The sequence below is a fragment of the Myiozetetes cayanensis genome, unplaced genomic scaffold, assembly GCF_022539395.1.
Source record: "Myiozetetes cayanensis isolate MyiCay16 unplaced genomic scaffold, myiCay2020 scf4, whole genome shotgun sequence".
NCBI lineage: Eukaryota > Metazoa > Chordata > Aves > Passeriformes > Tyrannidae > Myiozetetes > Myiozetetes cayanensis.
In genome coordinates, this window is record NW_026087631.1 from 12,892,834 (window position 1) to 12,913,138 (window position 20,305).

Sequence of the window (20,305 nt, forward strand, 5' to 3'; positions counted from 1 at the left end):
AGAAATTATTTTCCAGCAAATGTGTTGTTTCTTTAAAAATGTTCTTTGCTGAATACAGAGCTAGTAAAATAAGAAAGATGGCCAAGACTGACTTGAGGCTACAGTAAAACTCCCTGCCACGTTTTGCTAATCCTAATGCACAGGCACCTTCTCAAGTACTCCTCTGTTCTGTCAGATTGGTTGCATGGCGCAGCAATGTGCATTGGTGTCACCATCACATTTATGCTGATGTTGCCATCACTCATATTGACAAAGCTCATGGAGGCACTGTGAATACCAAGTCCTTACCCTGGCACTGCTTCAGCGAAACTGTTTAATTATTACAGTGTTGGCTGGATGCAGAGTTCCCTGTCACTGTCATTTTCGCCTCTTCACAGAACAGGTTTTATTCCAGAGCTCCACATTTAATGCTAGATGCATCTGAGAATCCCTATTTGGTCATTGCAAGACCCAGTTCTGGCAAAAGAAAAACCAGGGACATGTTGTGTTTGCTCTGGAAAGTTGTGTTGCTGTTGTCACACTGTTCCCCCCTGTCCAGCTTGCTTTGAGTGATGATGCCAGGTCTTGTATAAAACATAGCTTGCAGTCATTAAAAGTGAAGATAAGAATTTCTAGCACTTATATTAGATACTGGATTGAGAAAAAATGGAGCACGAGGTCTTATTCTTATCTTCCTTACCATGCCTCAGCCCTTTGCTGAGGACTACAGCTGTGGCTTTGGGCTTTCATAAACAGTTGGAAATTCTTGAGTGAAATCTGAACCTGGACCAGAAATCAAACAGCTCCAAACACGCTGTTTGCCAGAGCTGTAACACACCTCTGTAGCTGCATTTGAGCACAGGCTTCATATTTACGTATGATTTGCAAATCTCTGAAAAGAGCTTTCAGAGAGACACCTGTGGGCAGGTGTATGTGGGGTTACCCAGTCATGCTGAGTTCCTTAGCAAATTTGTTAGAAATAGAGCATGGTAAATAACTTATCCTGCTGGCTTTTTGTTTTGATTTGGATTTTATATTATATTTTGGTAGAAAAAATGTGAACTCAAAGCAAGAGAATCAAGATTACTAAAGGAATTGAAGTATTGGTGACTCGACTAAAAAATACCATCTATCAAAGATAATGATACAAGAATTAAATGGGTGTACAGGCATATTTGAATCAGTTTGGGGTTGCCAAAAAGCAGATATCAAAACTACAGGATGACAAAATCAGTTAGGTTGGAAAAGACCTCTGAGATCATCGAGTCTAACCTGTGACCAAACACCACCATGTCAACTACACCATGGCACTGAGTGCCATGTCCAGTCTTTCCTTAAACACCCTCAGGGACAGTGACTCCACCACCTCCTTGGCCAGCACATTCCAATGTTTAATCACCCTTCCTGTAAAGAAATTCCTCCTCATGTCCAACGTGAACCTCTTGAGACTGTGTGCTCTTGTCCTGTTGGTGGTTGCCTGGGAGAAGAGACTCACGCCCACCTGGCTACAACCTCCTCAGGTAGTTGTAGGGAGTGATAGAGAGCTCTTTCCCGAGCCTCTTGCTCTCCAAGCTAAACAACCCCTGCTCCCTCAGCTGCTCCTCATGGGACTTACTCTCTAGATCCTTCACCAGCTCTGTTGCCTTTCTCTGGACACACCCCAGCCCCTCAATGTCTTTCTAGTCGTGAGGGGCCCAAAACCAAACACAGGACTTGAAGTGTGGCCTCATCAGTGCCGAGTGCAGGGGGACAATCACTGTCCTGGTCCTGCTGGACACACCACTGCTGATACAAGCCAGAATACCACTGGCCTTCTTAGCCACCTGGGCACACTGGCTCATGTTCAGGTGCTCTTTAGCAGGACCCACAGGTCCTTTTCTTCTGGTCAGCTTTCCAGACACTCTTCCTCCAGCTTGTAGCACTGCCTGGGGTTGTTGTGACCCAGCACTTTGTCTAGTTGAACCTCATACAATTGTCCTCAGCCCATCTATCCAGACTGTCCAAAACTGGTCCATCCAGGGAAGTGACTGCAGTGGCATTATTCCTTGGTCAAATCCAAGCTCATAAAAAAGATATTTGGATCTGGTTTGATGGTTACTGAGTTTAATAGAGTCTTCGTCTTGGTAAGTATTAATTAGATCAAGCTGTTCTGTGCAAATTTGACAGTGGATAGATTGGCTGTGTAACGGTATCTAATTCTTTCTGTTCAATAATGGTCCTGCCTGTATTCAATGAATGAGCAACAGTGCAGCGATAAATATGTCAGAGCTGGAAATGTTCATTTTGACTCTGCTGTAAAAAGATACTTTATGAAATCGATGGATTGGGTTTGAAGGTGTGGAAAAGTTCAGTTTCAGACCCAATATAACCTCAGTGAAAAACAGAGCCAAATTCAAAGAAGTGGTAGTTGCACAGTTTTCCAAGGGTGGATTTTGCAGTGATTTTCGTTCTTGCAACATCATCTCCACTGTTCCTAGTGGAGAAAGCCATGAGTACAACTGAAAATGTTTGCCCTTGCTTCACCTTTGCTCTGGAGAAGTTTCTAGCATTCTAAGAATAAATGCTGGAATGAACAATTTGAGCTGCCTCAGCTGGATTATTTTTATTTTAACAGTTTTATCTATGTGGAAGCATTCCTAGTATATATGTGTTGGATCATACATACGTTTGGTCATTTTTGGCCATTGCAGCAGGCAGCATTCTGAAATGTAAATTTGATAGGAGCTCCAAGAAGGGTAGGGCTTGATTCATCCTAACTTCAGGAGGAGTCTGCTGCTTTAGCAGTTCAGTTATGCAGGACTTGATTTCTGGGTTCAGTTCAAGGCAACATAAAACTGATTGTGTTTTCCCTGCATCAAAACTCTGCCATTCTTTAAAGTGCATTGAAAATTGTTATATGGGAGCAGCCTTCTGAAAACTGGTTGGTGCCAGGATGAAGACTTGATAATTCCTTTCTACTCCTTTTCCCTCTTCAGGCTTAGAATTTGAGGTATAGGCAGAAATAAATCCACATATGTGCACTTAGCACACAGTCGTGCTCATTCAAAGGTACATATAAATGCAAAAAAACCCCAAACCAGCAAGCCCCAAACAGTTTTCCAAGAGTTTGCTTATTTATTAAATTCTGACATGGAGATGCAACTTGAACTGGAGTTGTGAGGCAGGGATGACACAAGCAAGCTAGATTTCATCAGAGATCCGAGTGGTTACAAGTGCTGCCCAGCACTGCATGTTGGTGAGGTGAAACACTGAATTTCAATGCAGCTCAGAGAGTGTAAGTAGAAGAGGAAATTATTTCCATGGTAATTCCCTGCAGTTCCCCTCAGCCTGTGTCAGTAACCTAGGAGCACATAATGGTCATTGGATAGTTCATCCAACAGTCTATAATTCCACAACTGCTAGTCTTAAAACTTGCTTTCAGTTATCAGTCTGAAGAAACACAGATTTCAGTCCAGGGCACAGAATCCATGTTGTATCTTAGGTCTTGTATCTCAGTGCAGACCACAGCGAGAAGTATCTGCATTAACAAAATTAGGTTTCACTGAGGCTTTGAGAGAAATTTTCAGGGGTGCACTTGCTAAACACTGAATAGAAAAAGAGGATTTCTCTGTCTTCATACTACTTAAAGACTGTCACTATGTTTACACTATTCAGTGCTTTCAAAATCCTAAAATCTCTTCTGGGTTTAGCTGTACACTGCTCAGTTGTAAGCAGTGTGGAGTGTTAATACTTTACAGGATTATGTTATTGCTATAGAGCTTCTGTGAAGAGCATGGCAGAACATGTCCTTTATGGGATATGTGAGGAAGACACAGGGTAAAAAAGATAAAGCAGAGCACTGTCAAGTGACCCTTCAGTTGCACTATGCAAGAGCAAGGCTCATATAGCTCCTGTTTAGTAGATGCTGAGGGGGAAAAATACAAAACTAGAAGCAGTGGTGCCTGTAGTATTACATTCATATTAAGAATAGACACCCCCCAAAGAGTTCTTTAGTCTGTCCTGCTGTTAGTGGATGAATCACTTTATCTTGGGAATGAGGAAGGCCCTTGGGAGGCTCTTCATCCTGTGGTAGCCTTCCACGTAAAAAGGCAAGGAAACCCACAAATGCTGTCCCAGCCAAATCCTTTTCTTTCTCAGCCAGTTGAAGGCGTTTCACCAGCAAACAGGTTTTGCTACTTTCCTCTGGCTTGTGATGACAGCTGCAGCTGAAGGCGTGCCACACTTGGCAAGGAAAGCATCTATCCTGAAGACTAACTTAGAAGGAGCTGCAGCTTTGTGGAGTGAATGTGACAGACAACCGTGACATTTTTCTGAATGGGGAACAGCATTAATTGCCCAGAAAAATGTATATTATTTTTTCTTCCTACTACCCTCTGCACGCCTCTCTCAGGAAATCATTCTTGGTGCTTATTGTTGATAGAATCATAATTATGGTTCATTGTGGGGAAAACTCTGTCCTGCTTGTTAAGTAGCAGAGCTCCTAATGACTTTGGAAAGCCCTAGATATAACCACAGAAGCTCTGAAATACACACAGAAGGGAAGTCACCTGCTACATTTAAGTGACTGAACTTATGTAAAATGTGGGATGAGCCTGGAACTGTGTAGGTGGAAAATTAGCATCAAGGTTTTGTTTTGTTCCTACTGTGCATTCCTGTTTATTTCTCAATAAATACAGAGATAAAAACATAAACAAATAGAACAGGCTTATATAGTCTGGAAATAGTGATTTTGTTGAGGTGAAAAGTTGTTTTTCCCTTCAAGACACCAGCTGGAGTCTGTACAAAAGGGATAAGGAACAGTGACAAATAAGCATAGCTAGAGGAATTACTCACTAGTTTAAGGATACGTGACATAGCCAAACTACCTCACAGGCTTGCAGAACTTGCCAGAATTTGTGAGCCTTTCCTCTGTAATGCACACCCTTTTGTTTTCTAGAGAGACACTCAATTAAAAATATGTTTTCCTAACTGCAAGGAGCCATGTGCAGTTTGTATCAGAGGTGGAAGTCAACTCCGTTCCCCCACGTAAACTGGAAGATCAAGGTGAAGCACACCTTGCCTATAAGGTGTCATTGTTTTCTACATGCTTGCATTCTCTCTATCTCTGCTTCTTCTTGCTTCATAGTCTTTCTTTCAATCAAAAAGTAAATTCAATAATATTTGGGTTGACATAAAAGTTTTGTACTCTTGAAGTCTACAGCTGTAGAAAATGCACTGACGTATTCCCAGTCCTTCCAGTTTGCTGGCCTGTTTTGATTGAGTAGTTGTCCATCCTAGTTCTTTGACAAGTTGATGACATCCTTAGCAATATCAGTGGAGAAATCAAAACACTGGGGCAAAGAGGCTGAGCTTTAACTCCACTGTTAGTAGGATTTCCATTATAGGAGATAGCAGAGAAGGTGACAGCAGTGGCCTGATTTTGGGTCCTCTGATGCATAGCTGGGGCCCTCAACATTTGTGGACCTCTATCTGGGTGAGGCTGCAGCTCCTGCTGAGTTTACTTCAGCATCTTACTTTGTGAAAGAGAAATACTACAGGTGATCCTACACTGATGGCTGGCGGGGCTTGTGTGAATGCAGCAGGACCTTATGGGGACCTCAGTACTACTCTGCCTTCTCTGGTGAATTGAGACTTGGATTTCTGCTGTTGTTGACCTCAGTCATTTATCAGTGCTAAGCATTTGGCTTTAGAAATGCTAGTAATGAGAAGGCCTAATATTGTCCATTAGCTAAAACAGTGAATGAGATAGATACTTACACCATGGTGGCTAAACTTCTAATACACAGGGCTCTCAATCTGTTAGCTGTCAATTGTGGTTTTTTACTTTTAAATAGGAAAAGATAGGTCTTTCAAAAAATAAAACAGTGCTTCCCCTTCAAATGGTGATGAAGTAACAGCCTGGTAAGTTTGGACAGGGTGGAGGCTGAAAACAGAGAGGATTTAAAATATTCTGAGCTTCTTTTGCTAGGATGAGAAAGCAGAGTCCAAATGCTTTCTACGTTTTTTGAATGTAGAAGCTGATAAAACATTGCTTCTCCATAAAAACTTTTCAAATAAAGTCAGGTTTCAGCTGTTGCAAGAACGGTTTGGAATCCATGCTATTTAAAATGAGTAAATGCAGAGGTTTTTGCACCTGTCTTTTAAAGTTTTAGGGTTCAGGTTTTAGAATATTTATACAGCTGTGTGATTAGAAAGATTAGAAAGATTGTTTTTTATTATTAACAAAAGCAATTTTGGCATTGCAGTCTTACTTGAGAATCTTGGACTTCTAGAAAATTCTCAGAAGTATCAGTCTTGGCATCATATCCAAGATCTTTGTTAATGTAGTCCTGGCAATACTTTCCCTTGAAAAAAATCAGCATAGAAATGCTAAGAATCAGTAGTAGTAATAGAATTTCAAACATAACACAGGTGTGATGCAAGCTAGTCTGAATCAACTTGTCTAATATTACCCTGGGAAGGAAATCCATTCCTAACTACCCAAGTCTGTGAGAGAACAGGATCCCAGTAAGATTCCTTTCCTTCTTTACAACAAAATGCCACTGTCGCCAGCCTGGAGCTGTGGGTCCACCAAATGCACACTTCAGTGTACAGGCCCTGCTGGAATACACCCACTTCCCACTGTACACTTCTGCATCACCCCATTTTTTTCCATTTAGCCACTTCATCCTGCATCCTACTTCACTGCCTCCTCACCTCTGCTGCCTCCGTTCTGAGGGAGCCACATCACAGATTTCCCTGTTTGCTCTGAAGAATCTCCCATGAGGTCCTAGTCAGAACCCCGCTCTATCACTCTCATGTGCAGGGAGCCAAAGCAGAAAAGGCAGTTGAGGTAGCCAGGTCTTTGCTCCCCAAAGGTATTTGTTCATTCTCTTCATGGGATAAAGGAAAGGGTTTATATTGGTGAGCTACCAACTGGTGTTGCTCTGGGACTTCCCTGGTGTCAGTGCATCTTCTCTGCATCCTCGCAAAGTGCCTGTTGCTACTGCTGTGGGTAAAATCAGGAAGAATTTTGTGTGCATCAAGCACTGGCTAAGCCAAGTCCCATCCTAGAACATAGAAGAGGGCTGCTACTTGTTAGGGGTTGCTGTTCTTGATTGCCCTTTGGTCCCCAAGTAGATCTACTGTGGCAAAACCCTGGTTCTGGATACCAAAAATATTCCCTTTCCCAGATCAAATGGTGTTCCCCTTAATGCATTCACAGATCTCAAGGAATGGGTTTGCAATAATAATGCTTTCTCACATGGCACGTATTCTGTACACATTAGTCATTATAGTGACATGTTTTAAATGAGATCGTAAAAACTAAAAAAGCCTTAAAATTGGGCACTTACTCTAGGCACTTACACTCACTGCAGTGACTTTCCAGTGCCTAGACATGCTTCACTCTGAATTAGATATTTATAGGCTCTGAACTGCAGGAAAGTGCAATGGGAGGCTCCTGTAAAGCAGTTAAAATACCAGTGTTATTCACCTTGAAGATATAGCATGTTTTTGCTAGTTACTGTATGATTTCAGAGTTATCATGTTACTAGGTAATTAAGCATGAGTCATCTTATTAGATCTTGCCAGTCTGAATGATGGACTTACATAATCTCTGAAATGTGATTTAGCAAACAAGAGCAGACTGTCAGCCAGCATCATGCTGTCTTGACTGAGCAGACAAGTTCCTTCTTCAGGAAACCAGGTAGATAATGATGCATTTGCTGTGCTTTGTACAGCATGAGTCCCTCTCTGCCAAGGTGCCGTTGGCGTCTTCTGCTGCGGTTGGCAAACTGAAGACACAGTGCTTCTGAATAACTGTTGTCTTTGGATTTTCAGCCCTCCACAATCTTGACCGTGGCAGTAAACCTTATCTCATTTCCCTGAAGGGAAAATGGTTCTTCAGATGTACTGGGCTTTCTGTCTTCCCAAGATACATCTCTGGTCATGCACCAATTGAGCAGCCCCATGGTATCCCATGGGTTTACACTGAAGCAGCTTCAGGCTATATCACTGGCTATAGCTTTCCCCTGTTCACTTTCCAGGTTGTCTTCTTTGCCTTGGTGTTCCTCTTCCAATCTTCTGGTGTTTCTTCTGTGGCAGGGTGCACTGGAAGTACATATCTTTGAATATGTCTCTCAGAAGGTATGTGGATGCCTTGGGGGTTTTGACCTCTGTCAAGACTTGGCAGTGAATTTTTAAAAGGTTTAAAACAAATAACATAAAAAAGAAGTTTTAGATATTTAAAAGTTGTATGTTTGCAAAGGGGATCCTTCTCCAGTGCCTAAAAGGCTTGCAAGTTGGGGACCTTCTGCATTTATTATACTGCACAGAGGCACTGGTCATGCGAGGAGCTTAATGTTGCGGGTGATGCTGTGAGATCTGTACCATTCCTGTGTTTCATGTGGGCTGTAATAGAAGCTGAAATTTGAGTTATTGCAGCAGTTGTTCTCTGTGCATGCACTCTGGCTTGAAAAAACAAGCTTAAATTTTACAGAATTTTATCTCAGTTTCCTAATTATTTGCTTCTTTCTGTTTATCCACTCCCTCCATATCAGGCCTAATTTCAAAGATATTGGAAAAATACCTAGAAGTTTTTAAAGTATCTAGACATTTCCATCCTGGCTCCATTCTTGACCCCACCAAAGATTCAGGGCCTGGGTAGGGTGTAAAGACCCGTGAGGAGCCTTGTGAAGAATATTGTAGGCACTACTTGTCCATTTTGTTTCCAGTTTTGGTTTGCACAGGCCAACCTTTGCCTGGTGAATGAGTGGGCAGGGATGTGCAGGCTGCAAAACCATTGAAACACAGCCTCCTCCCTTGGCACAGAGCAAACCTGCTATCTGCAGCTAACTGGCAAATCATGTTGAAGAGCAACTATGTAGACAGGTAGTAATTTGTGTTGATTTTAGGGAAAGCGTTCTCCAGGGGCATTTAGCCCTTGTGTTAGCTTTTTGAGCCATGACACGGTTCATTTTGCATCTAAAAATGCTTATATAGAAGAGGACAGGGAACAAAATGAGGTGTAACATTGTTATGAATGCTGCATTTCAGCTGGAAAAAATGTAAAGGGCTTTTCTGTTTGTATGAGAATAGAATTGAAATGAGAACAACAGGAACTCCAAGACTTGCAAGTCCTCTTCATAAAGCATAGGAGAAAATTAGGAAGAGCCTCCAAACAGATCTGCATAAATGAGTGGAAGTTCACAGATACTTCATCCGTCTGAGGTCACTGAGATGACTTCTCTGGCATTAGGTGTACGAAAAGAGAGATGCTCAGACTTTGCTGTCATCTTGTACTTGCCATAAAAATGGCAAATGTTTTTCTTGAACTGAATCATGATTTAGATCTTGGAAAATAAACAGTATGATAAAAAAGCAAAATGTTAATTCTCAAAGCTTAGGGAAGGTTATGGCTTAAATCTTTCAGGTCCTTTGAGTTTTTCTTAAAACTTTGAACATCTGAGGATTATCAGTATAGGACAGTGAAGGGTGACCTTGTTTGATTCTTCCTTACATTGAAAACTCAAATTCAGACCTTCACTTTGATGCCTCTCAAATTCAGTTGAAAAGAAGATATTTGGTTCATTTGAGAAATGTTCAAAAATTACATAAAATGTCATAGTTTCTTCAGATCTGGTGTGAGTATTTGTGTTGGTGCTTGATTTCCACTCTGGTGTTCAAGATTAATTGTACGTTTTAAAATTTTGTTTAATTTTCATTTCCTAGGTATGAAGACTCAGTCAGCATCTTTTGGGCTGCATTTATACTTTGTCAGAGATTTAAGCTTCAAATCATATTGCCACTGTTACTGAACTGGCTTATTTGAAAAGCAGTTTTATCTTTAGTTGTATATTGCAAGGGTGTTTCTTCCTTTGGGTTTAAAGGTAGGCTCTTTGCAGGCAGAATGAGGAATGAGGCTGCTTAAAAGCAGGCGAAGTTTTGAGAAACATGTTTTGAAGGGCATGAGAATGAGAGTGAAATGGGTTTAGCTAAGCTTACAAATGTTTCATTTGCTTGTGCAAATGTGGTTATGCTTTGGGAATGCTGAAGGGCAGGATTTTGCTCTCTGTTTGCAGGCGAGCAGCAAGCATGAGCTTGGCAACATGCAACCATGAGTGCCAGGACCGTGTGATCTGAGCCACGTCTTCGGCTGACTTCCCAGCAGCAAGGTGTTTTTGATCCTGTGCCATGGAGGACTGCCTTCACACCTCCTCCGAAAACCTCTCCAAGCTGGTGAGCTGGGCCCACAGCCATGGAACCATCTGCAGCCTCATCCCCAACCTCAAGCACCTGCTTTCCGAGGGGGCCCATGGCAACCTGACGGCCATGTGGGGCTGCAGTGCTGGCCATGCCTACCACTGGCCACTGGCTGCCACTTGCCGGGCCGGCTCCCAGGAGCGTGTCTGCTTCCAGGACAGCCGCAGCTTCAACTCGGACAGTCCTAGCATGCTGGGTGTGCCATCAGAGGCGCAGACCAGCCCCTTGGAGCGCTACCCAGGTCGACCGGGGAAGACCAAGCTGGATTGCACCCGCACTCGCGACTCCTGCGACTTCTCCTACTGCAGCGAGCCGTCGGAGTTGGGTGAGCCTGTGGAGGAGTATGAGGATGAGGCCACTCTGTTTGACATGGTCTGTGAGTCCTCTGTCACCGACGAGGACAGCGACTTTGAGCCGCACCCCCACCGTGCCCCCGCCGGTCCCCGCAAGCGTCCGGCTGCCGGGCTGCCCACGGCCGCCCAGGCGCAGCCTGCTGATGAGGGTGGCAGCGATGGGCTGCTCAAGAAGATCAAGCAGGAGCTCCCTGAGGACTACTATATAGTGGCCAATGCTGAGCTGACTGCCGGCGCCGACGGGCCAGCCCTGGCCCTGACGCAGATGTCCAAGCCCAAGCCGCAGCCCCAGGCTGGCCCCTCCTGCCTGGTACCCACCAGGGCTGTGCCCCAGCCCGTCACTGGCCCCGACCCCGACCCGCAGCGCCTCTGCTCCTCCCCACCAGGCCTGCCCCGCCTGGCCACACAGCGGCCGCCCCGGGGACCCCTGGCCTCCCCAGCACGGGGGGCAGGCAGTGGCCCTGTGGCTGCCCTGCAAGTGCCGGCCACCAGCTCCAATTCCACCACCACCGCCGGGAAACCCATCAGCATCCCCCTCTCGGCGCTGCAGCTGCCTGGTCAAGAGGAGCCACCAGCCGCTGAGGAGACTCTCCCGTCTGTGCCACAGCTCACCCCAGGTGGTGAGGTGGCCGGCTCGCCCTCAGTGAGTGCTGAGCCTGAGGTCAGCTCCAGCCAGCAGCAGTCCCATGCTGTGCCCACCACCACTCCGGAGGCAGTGGCGCAGTTGATGCCAGGTAGGACGCTGGGTGGGAGGTGAGGGGCGGCAGCGTTTTAGGGGTGGTCACCAGGCCTGGCTCAGTGACAAGGCAGCCTGGGAGGATATGCTGCATTGAATCAGGGTCCTGCTGGCACATAAGTCAGTAGGTAGAGAACCCACATATATTTGGAAGAGGATTTGGAAGACCTTAGCTGAGCAAAGGCCAGGCGCACTACTCCAGGACAAAGGATATTGCAGCCACAGGGGAGAATGCTTTTTTAGGTCAATTTTGGTTACAGTTGTTTCATGGGAGAGAACATGCAGCCACCTTGCTGTGTGCATGGGTCAGGGAGGACATGAAACCAAACCATGAACTCTTTTGATGAACCAGAAAGAAATGGTGTCTACCAGTGTAGCCTGGAGGTAGGGGGTCAGATGTTGCCTTGACCCTATCAGAAGAGTGATGTTGGACATGGAGAGGCAAAGGAGAGCACAAGGAGAGTACCAGGAGAGAGGTTTGCACTTCTGTAAATCCTTAAACTATTTCCCTTGCCTGTAAATCAGAGCAGTCAGCAGAGATGAGAAGTATAACTAAAGGCTTAACCATGAAATTGATAACACTTTAATCCTTAATAAAATTATTTTTTTCCCTTTTCTTGGTGAGAGTACTTGTGCCCCATGTCCATAATTTCAGTAAGCACTGAAAACAATGTCTTTAACAGACTGGATGATACTTCAACCTGGACATCCTGAAATCTGATTGAATGCCAATAAAGCTATTAATTGGCAAGAGCCTGCAGATCTTGTTGCCAGATAAAATAACAAAGTTAAATACTGAGTTTTGCGAAGTAAAACCCCTAAGCATTAGAAAGTAGAAAGGATGATAATTGTCTTAGTTACACCAAAGCATATTCTTCTTTTGGACCCATTTCTGCATGGCTGCATCTCTGAGATGCTAATTTGCAGCAGTCCTGTCATATAGCATCCCTTGTGGAAATTCCCTTACTAAACTCCATCTGGTTTAGAACTGACTCTGCTCAGCTAAATATGAGAGAAGTGGGATGCCTGATGCCACTCAATCCAAATTGTGTGGTAAATCTATTTATTCTGTCTTCCTCAGTTTATAGTTTATCACTACTATATATACTAGAGCTGATACCTACCAACCTGCCCTTGCAACTTGCTCAGTCTCAAACTTGCAATCTGGGACAACGGAATACAAACATGGGGAGAATTTTTTTGTGTTAGGTGTGTGTTATCTGGGAGCATGATTTACTTTTAACAGAACCATTAAAAAATCTAAAGTGTTTTTGCCAGGTCCTCAGAAGCCAAAGAAGATCAGCAATTGCTACTGCTTAGGATTAAACCTTACAGGAATGCATGCAACACCGCATTTTCACTTCTGTATGGTTTCAAGACCAGGGTTAGTCCATGTCTAGAGTCTCACTTTGAGGGCAGAGTGGGATTGCTCCTGGATTGCACCCACTGCATAAATCAACCCTCAAAAGCTTCTAGTGTGTTTTGCGTGGACAGTGATGTGGTTCTCAGAGTGCTGTCCAAATTCCAGTTCAATGAGTTATGTTCTTTGTAGTTAAATTTCTTGTGCTCTTCCAAAAAATATTACACAGTTCCTTTCCTGGTATAGTGTTGTTGTCATATGCTGTTACTCTACTCAGCAGTAGTGGCATTTTAATGAGGGTAAAATGATTGGCATATTACTAAAACTTGATACGTGAGTGAAGTCTCCCATTTCCATAGAGCTTGCTCCTTTGGGAAAGAAGGGCTGGCACTAATAAATCTTCAAGTTGCAGAAAAGTGAGCGATGTTGGCAAGTGAATTTATTATAGATGCATATTTCTGCACAGCAGATTCTTGATAAAACATAGAGGCTTGATTACAGATTAGATTAGGGTGATTGCTCATGTACAATGATTTCATTAGGTTGTCTCCTAAAAAAGAGCAGTGTACTGGAAGTGGGTCATGATACATAAAATTCGAGCTATATTGAACTACAAGAAGACATTTATCCATCCTGTGTAAAAATTTTCTGTCAGCCGGATATAGGGATGAGTGTAATTCATATGTAAAAAAAGGCAGGAACTAATTACATCAAAGAGCCTGGAGCTTTTATTATTTTATAGACTCAGTGCCTGCTTGACAAACAAACAGTTTGAAAACTGTTGAAAGTAAGCAGGGAATTTAAATTCTGTCTTGTTCCCTCCGAAGTGTTGATGAATTTTAGAATAATACATGAGGCCTTGTTCCTGGTCCCATTAGCACTAGTAGTATAAGGTCTAAGAAGGCAGCTGGTAATATAAGGTCTAAGGTCTGTAGGTCTAAGGCCTTAAGTAAGTTATAGTTAAAGGCTGCAATCCAATCAGCACTTTGAGTTTTAGCTGAAGTGACATGTCCTTGCATCTGTACCGGACACAGCTGATAGTTTTCATGCGTGATAATCTCATAGACCATGAAAGTTTGAGTGAGATTCTCTATGAAACCAAAAATCTTGATGATATATGTTAGCTTAGGCCAGTTCAAGCAACATTATGCTTTTGAACTAGTCTCTTTTTCAAAGAGGGTTTTATTCCCCCTCTTTCACTCTCTCTTTTAAGAGTAAAAGGTTTTAATGAAGGCATGGTGACTGAATGCATAAGTAGAGACCTTACAAAGATATTTTCATGTCTCAAAAGAGAAGTGATATCCCAGTGAAAATTCAGTTATGTTAGACAGTGATTTCTGTTGGGTTTAGGTGTCCATCTAAGCATTGTGGCATATACTGGATTATTTTTTGTTACATTTCAGCACTAATAAGTGAACATTTGCCTGTGAATGTTCAGGTCTTTCATTACCACTTTATTAGCAAAGGATTCAAGAATATATGTAGGTACTATAGTTCTTTTCTTGTTCTGGAAAAACTGAGAGGACCTGCATCTGTTAGGAGAGAAATTTTTTTCAATAGTGAAAAGCAGGAAATTTCTGCAATTTCTACTTCCAAACAACCTCTTTTGTCCTTTGCCTTTGCTAATACTTGGTCTGCTTTTTTGTGTCCAAGAACCAGCAAGGGCAAGGTAGATCACATCAGTGGAGATGGAAGGTGAGTAAGAAACATCATGCTTCAGGTTGCAGTACATGCAGCTTAGAGAAATTAATGACATTTTGATGGCTAAAACCAGGAATGGAAAAGATTTGGTATTATTGCAGAAGGGTGTGGAGGAAGACTATGCCTCAGAGAAGGACAGAGCTTGTTTTGTATGAAGGCAAGTTTTGATTCTCAGAGAGGTAGGACTTACTTTGTAAACAGAATTGCTGAAGAACTGAGGAAGAATACGCACTTTCCACCTGAAAACTGAGGGTGAAGATGTGCTTTGTATTAACAAGAGTGCAGCAAGGTATCTCTGGTCCAACATTAGTCCAGCACTATAAATAGAGGAGCAAAGAGCTCAAATCCATTTGTACAAACTGTGCAGAACACAGAGCAGTGAGATGCGAAGTAAAAAAATCATCTAAATGAATTGACTAGGGTTGTTGCTTTTGGCGGAGATGTGGCAAATGATATTCTATGGTACCATCATAGTGCCTCTCACTGTCCTGTCATCGTGGTTATTGAACAGTATCAGCATTTGAATGTGTGCCATGATGGATCCTGGTCTGTGGTGAGGGCAGTACTTAGCCTTGCTGGCTCTGATGTCTCTGCTCCAACATCCTTGATGGTTTAGTTAAGCATACTTTCTGAGAGTGACTTTCCACTTTGTATGAGGTTGGTACTTCAGTATGTAGGCCTAAGGAAGTAATCATTCCCCAGTACTTGGCACTGGTGAGGCCACAGCTGGAATTCCCTGTTCATTTTTGAGTCCCTCATTCCAAGAAAGACATAGAGGTGCTGAAGCAACAGAGGACAACGGACCTGGTGAATGGTCTGGAGCACAGATCCTATGAGGAGTGGCTGGGGGAGCTGAGGTTGTTTAGCCTGGGGAAAAAGAGGCTGAGGGGAGACTTTATCACTGTCTTCAACTACCTGAAAGGAGGTTGTAGCCTCCTTTGCTCCTGGTGGGGTTTGATCTCTTCTCCCAGGGAAACTACTGGCAGTAACTGGATGTGTTCCTTTTGATTAAACTCAGGTTGACTGTCAGTGACACTGTGGTCTGTTGTAGCTTTTCATTAACTAGGTCTTTGTGATGAAAACATCACTTGAAACCATAAACCAATTAATTAATAATATTTAATTCATTGCTTGGTGCAATTGCTTGCATTGTATTTCATGGGGAAATGAAAGAAGAAAGCTGGCTGCCTGTTTTGTTCAGAGAAGGAAAAATTTTCTCTGAACTATTCTACTTGAGGTCACAAAAAGCTCAATGTGCTATATTACTGAATTATTTCAAGCAGGAAGCCTGTACCCAAAGATCAAGCTTGTGAAAAATAATGTTCATCTCTGATCCCTGAATAGCTTGATTCTATTTTCTGTTTACACTCATCTCTCTCTTAACTGGGTATTTGCCTAATCTCTGCTTTACTACAGTGGCTGGTCAAGGATAGCAGTATGAATGAGCCACAGAAGCACTGATGTTTTTGTAGGGGAATAATTTCATTTTGTCCACAGCTTGGAGCACTCTTCTGATTGTGATGGGTTCTGTCCTTTAGTCATGTTGATGTGCCAAGTTATGGTTTGTTTGTTTTTCCCATCCTTGGTAAATGGAGCACTGCCACTTGTTTGGGACTTGATTTATCTTACTGACTGTAAATCCAATAAAGCAAATTAACAGACATGAAGACTATTCGTGGCATTACAGCGCAGCATTCATGCCTGTATGCTCATATACATTTTACTTTTTGCTCACAGATTTACATTTCATTTTTTTCACTCCGTGTAAAGAAGTGGCTTTCTGCCTCTTTCCTCTCCTCTCCTGTGATTTGACATAGACCTCAGAAAACATAGGCAAATAACTTGTCCTGTTTACCATTCACTCAGACAGTTGTTAAATGCATCAGACTGCTTATTATGCTAGTGCATAATAAAATAGCCATATATACATATAACATATATATAACATACATCCACAACTTATCCTCTAAACTATACCCCATGTCACCTCTTACATTAATTCATTTGTGTCAGTTTTGGTATGAACTCTTTCAGTAGCAGGGCAACTGATTGTTCGTGTCCTGTATAGAAAAACGTTTTTATGGAAATAACAGTACAATCCTGACAGGAAAACTTTGACAGTGTAAATACAGAAGAGAAATAATAACAATATTCTTAGCAGCAGAGAGGTATTGTAGTATGTGTATGCTCTTTGAGAAGCTAGAAAACATTTGAAATTCCTCATTTTATTTAAAGAGGCTTTATTCAAGTAGAGCTGCAAAATGTGGCTAAATATTTACTTAATGAAACCATGATAAATTAGGTTTAAATGTATTCAAGGACAGAAACAAATCAGTTGTGCCATGAACAGCAGTCCAGTTCTTGATGAATATGCTTTTCTTACAGGTTTGTCTCCTCTCTTTATAGAATATCCAGCTACTCCTGCACCTCTTGGGACTCCTTGTCCTGGAAAATGCTTGGACGTGCCATAGCTAATATGGAATAAAGTATGTGCACTTTGTTCTGCCAGAGTGTGTGAGCAGCTGCCTAGCAGAGTATCTAACGCTTGAGGTCTGTGGTCTTTCTGCAAGCTGAGGTGTATTCCCAGCTTGTTGAGTCTCCCCCAGCCTTGTAAGACTTTTGCATCTTTGAACTTCCCTTTCTAATGTGATGACAGTTGTGTTTGCAAAGGTTAAAATGAAGTTCAAAGTCATCATTTTTTTTCTGGAGTGTGAGGAGGAGAGCACAGGCTCCAAACAGAAAAGCAGGCTAAAAGTCCACCTTAGAAGCTGTTTCACTTGAAATGTTAGACTTCATCCTCTTAGGAGAACTGTGTAAATGTCTGGCCCTCAAAACTGCTTTCTGACCCTGTGAAGGCAAAGGAAGTAGATGTTTTAAAAGTATGCATGGAAATCAGTTTAACACAAGGTTGTAAATTGTGACCTCTTGATAGAGTTTGTACCCTTCCAGTTTGCTTCACTCTGGAGATTATGCAGTGAAAGGAAAGGTCTGGCTGGGCAAAATCACCAACGGAGAATTTCAGAAATGAGACTGTAAGCAGTAACAAGGCAGTTGGAGTACTTTGCTAAATTAAAGATGGGGATGAGAGAAAATATACTGAAATGCAGTTCTTTGGATGTGTGTGCTGCCATCTGGTCCCAGAAGTAAATGGCACGAGCTGCCAACAGATGCTCTTACACCTGCAGTAGATAGTTCAGCCGGAACAGAGAAGGGTAGCTTTTGATTCACTACCAATGACACTTTAATAAAATAGAGTAAAAAATGTCTGCTGCCTCTAATAAGCAATATATCAACCAAGTGCTGTCAGCCTGTGTAGAAAGTTCACAGTATGATTTATTATGTTAATTAAAGTCATGTGGTCCTCATGCTCTTGAATCTGAAACTGCTCACATTCTCAGCTTGATTTAAGAATACTCTTTGGCCAAGACTTAAAGTGCAGCTTATTATGATTAATGTAATAAAATATTTATTACATTCTCCTTTTCTTTGTTTCTCTGCTTGCTGCCCCAGTTAGACTGCCTCATTTGAAACACTGATATAAATTAGATTTCAGATGATGAGGATCCTCATCTGCTTTTAATCTCTCTCTTCGGTGTTATGTTTTTTTCACATCCTTTGTTCTTATTCTCTCTTCTCTCCCCCACATCTTTATTTCCCTCCCGTATTTCCCAGCACTGCTTCTCAGCTGCCGTCTAAAGTGAATCAAAAGCCAGCAAACTTCATAGCCCTGGCTCATCTCTTTAAGATCTCTTGCACTGCTTTCTCAAATATGCTTATTAAAGGTATTTCTTACATGCAATGACATTAAAACTGGTGATAGGCTGTAGCTGAGAACATGCTAAACATCTGGGGTGGCATGTTTTACATGTTCTACATTTACATTCTTCTTACAGAAGACTAAACTGTAAGGGGATGCATGCTTGGGCCCAGTTTCTCTTTCTTCTTCCACAGGGCTTGCAGAGAGGCACAAAATTCCACTGTGACAAATTTTCCAAAATACCCTATAAATTTATACCTGTTATTTTGTGAAAACCAGTGCTCTAGTTAAATTGTTGGCTGAGCAATCAGTGCTTCTGAGATCTGTGTACTCATCTGCAAATCTGACTTTCTCTGTATGAGTAAAGGTGGACACCTTTCTGAAAATTTAAGCACTTAGCTTGGTTATGTAAGACATGGTTTATTGCCATGAGAATCTGTATAAGCTTAATTCAACAAAGGAGGTGTGTCTCAGATCTTTACAGGTTTTTTCTCTCTTCATTTTTGTTTTTTTCTTCTTGTTATTTTCTCTTAGCAGTTTGTGAATCGAGTCATTGTATACATATGAATGTTGTTCAGTTGTGCCCCTCTTCCACCTTTGAGACATATAATGACTTGGTCCAGTTGGTTTCTACAGTTCTACGTAAGCATATACTTAAATACAGGGACCCCAGTCCAGAATGAACTTAAAATATGCTTTGTTGGGTTGGAAACTTACTGGGAAGAAAAACTGATACCCCGCTGAGGATGTGTATGCAACACTTTCTGGATTGCTGCCAAGTCCTTTTTATAAAACGAGTGCATCACTTCTGCTGTGCATCATCCGGCTTCCAGTTCTCAGGGTAGGTTAGGTAATCACAATCATACCTTTTAATTCCTTCTGCCACAGAGCATGAAAGTAACCAACATGCTTTGAAAGGGCAACATTTCTCTGTGTTGCTAAAAAGTCCTGGGTAAAAAAAGAATTTTATTTTCTAGAGTTAAATATTTAACCTGAAGAAAGTAATTGGCAAAAAATGTTTCTTTTCTTTAGCCTTAAACTGAAACCAGTACTTTGAGTTTTCTAATGGTGTTAGCCATGAATTGTATGGAAACTATTAGAATATTATATGGCTGAATGCAAAGATGCATGCTCCACATACAGCTGACATTAGCTTCGCATTCCAGGTAACGTTTTGCCACTTGTCAACTCCAGCAGCATTCCAATTTCACCAAACTATCTGATTTATTAAACCTCAGCTCTAAAAAAATAGCAATTATGTCTTAGAAGTGTTACCGCAACAGAAGTGAGCATTGTTGAAGAAAGTTTAGTCAGTTATTTTGAAACACATGGGTTTTCACATTTTTTAAAAGTTTTCTAATGGTTTTGGGTTTGCAGTATTGAAAACTGTAAGCACAATGTTTATATCCTCCACCTCTATGAAGAGTTGAGTCCCTGAATGTCTACTATATAAAGATCCAAATAATTTGTTTTTATAACCCTCCTTTAGAAGTAATAGCTGTGGACATAAGAGAGGGATTAGGCAGGGCAGGTAGACCCTAAGGTGGTTGCAGGCTTGGTTGTAATCCAGGTGGCTGACCTGGAACAGGGCAGCTAAAATGGCAAATTGCAGTCCAGCTGTGAGCTGAGTATATATTGCCTGTATATCCCCTAAGTACCAGGTATATGGGTTTCTTCTTTAGTCGTGCAAAATATCTTTTGTTTCTGCTGTTCTCCGTGGTGTGCCCCAGGGAGCAGCTGTAGCGTCCTGCTGTGCAATGCTGCGGTGTTGGGCAAGCCTGGGAGCACTGGAGTTGGTGTGTTTGTTCCTGACAAGTGGAGGTGGTTTGCCTTCCGACACCTTCTTAAAACAGGAGGTGACAGGAGAAAGGAAAGGCAGGAGCAGGCTGTGGTTTACTTGAGCTGTTTTACTGGGCTGCATATGCCCGTGTCCCAGAGGTTGGCTGTTGCTGCTTTTCAATAATTGCAGAACAGGGGCAACAGCCAACCTGCCAAGTGATGGGGAGTACTTAGCTCCAGCATGGAGATACCTAGTGCTTTGTGTGTGATTATCTGGGCTTTTTCACTTGAATGAAAGCATTTTGGTGGAGGCAGGCCTGCTGCAGAAGCATTTTCCTAGTCTGGACACAAATTTGGTAGAGAAGACTTTGTCTAGAGGTGTGATTAGCACCAAAAAA

At 42.4% G+C, this 20,305-nt stretch overlaps 1 protein-coding gene across 3 annotated transcripts in view; it reads left to right on the forward strand.

The window, feature by feature from the left end:
• KIAA1958 (KIAA1958 ortholog) overlaps positions 1-20,305 on the forward strand; it is a 59,800-nt gene that overhangs the window by 21,134 nt on the left and 18,361 nt on the right. For 2 of the 3 annotated variants that reach the window (XM_050328909.1, XM_050328911.1), the window contains exon 2: positions 10,041-11,308. In XM_050328909.1, coding sequence (XP_050184866.1) covers positions 10,153-11,308 — 1,156 coding nt within the window. In that variant the 5' untranslated portion in view covers positions 10,041-10,152. Of the gene's footprint in view, positions 1-8,077; positions 8,107-10,040; positions 11,309-20,305 lie in introns of those variants that run through there. The other variant, XM_050328910.1, reaches the window with a different exon arrangement.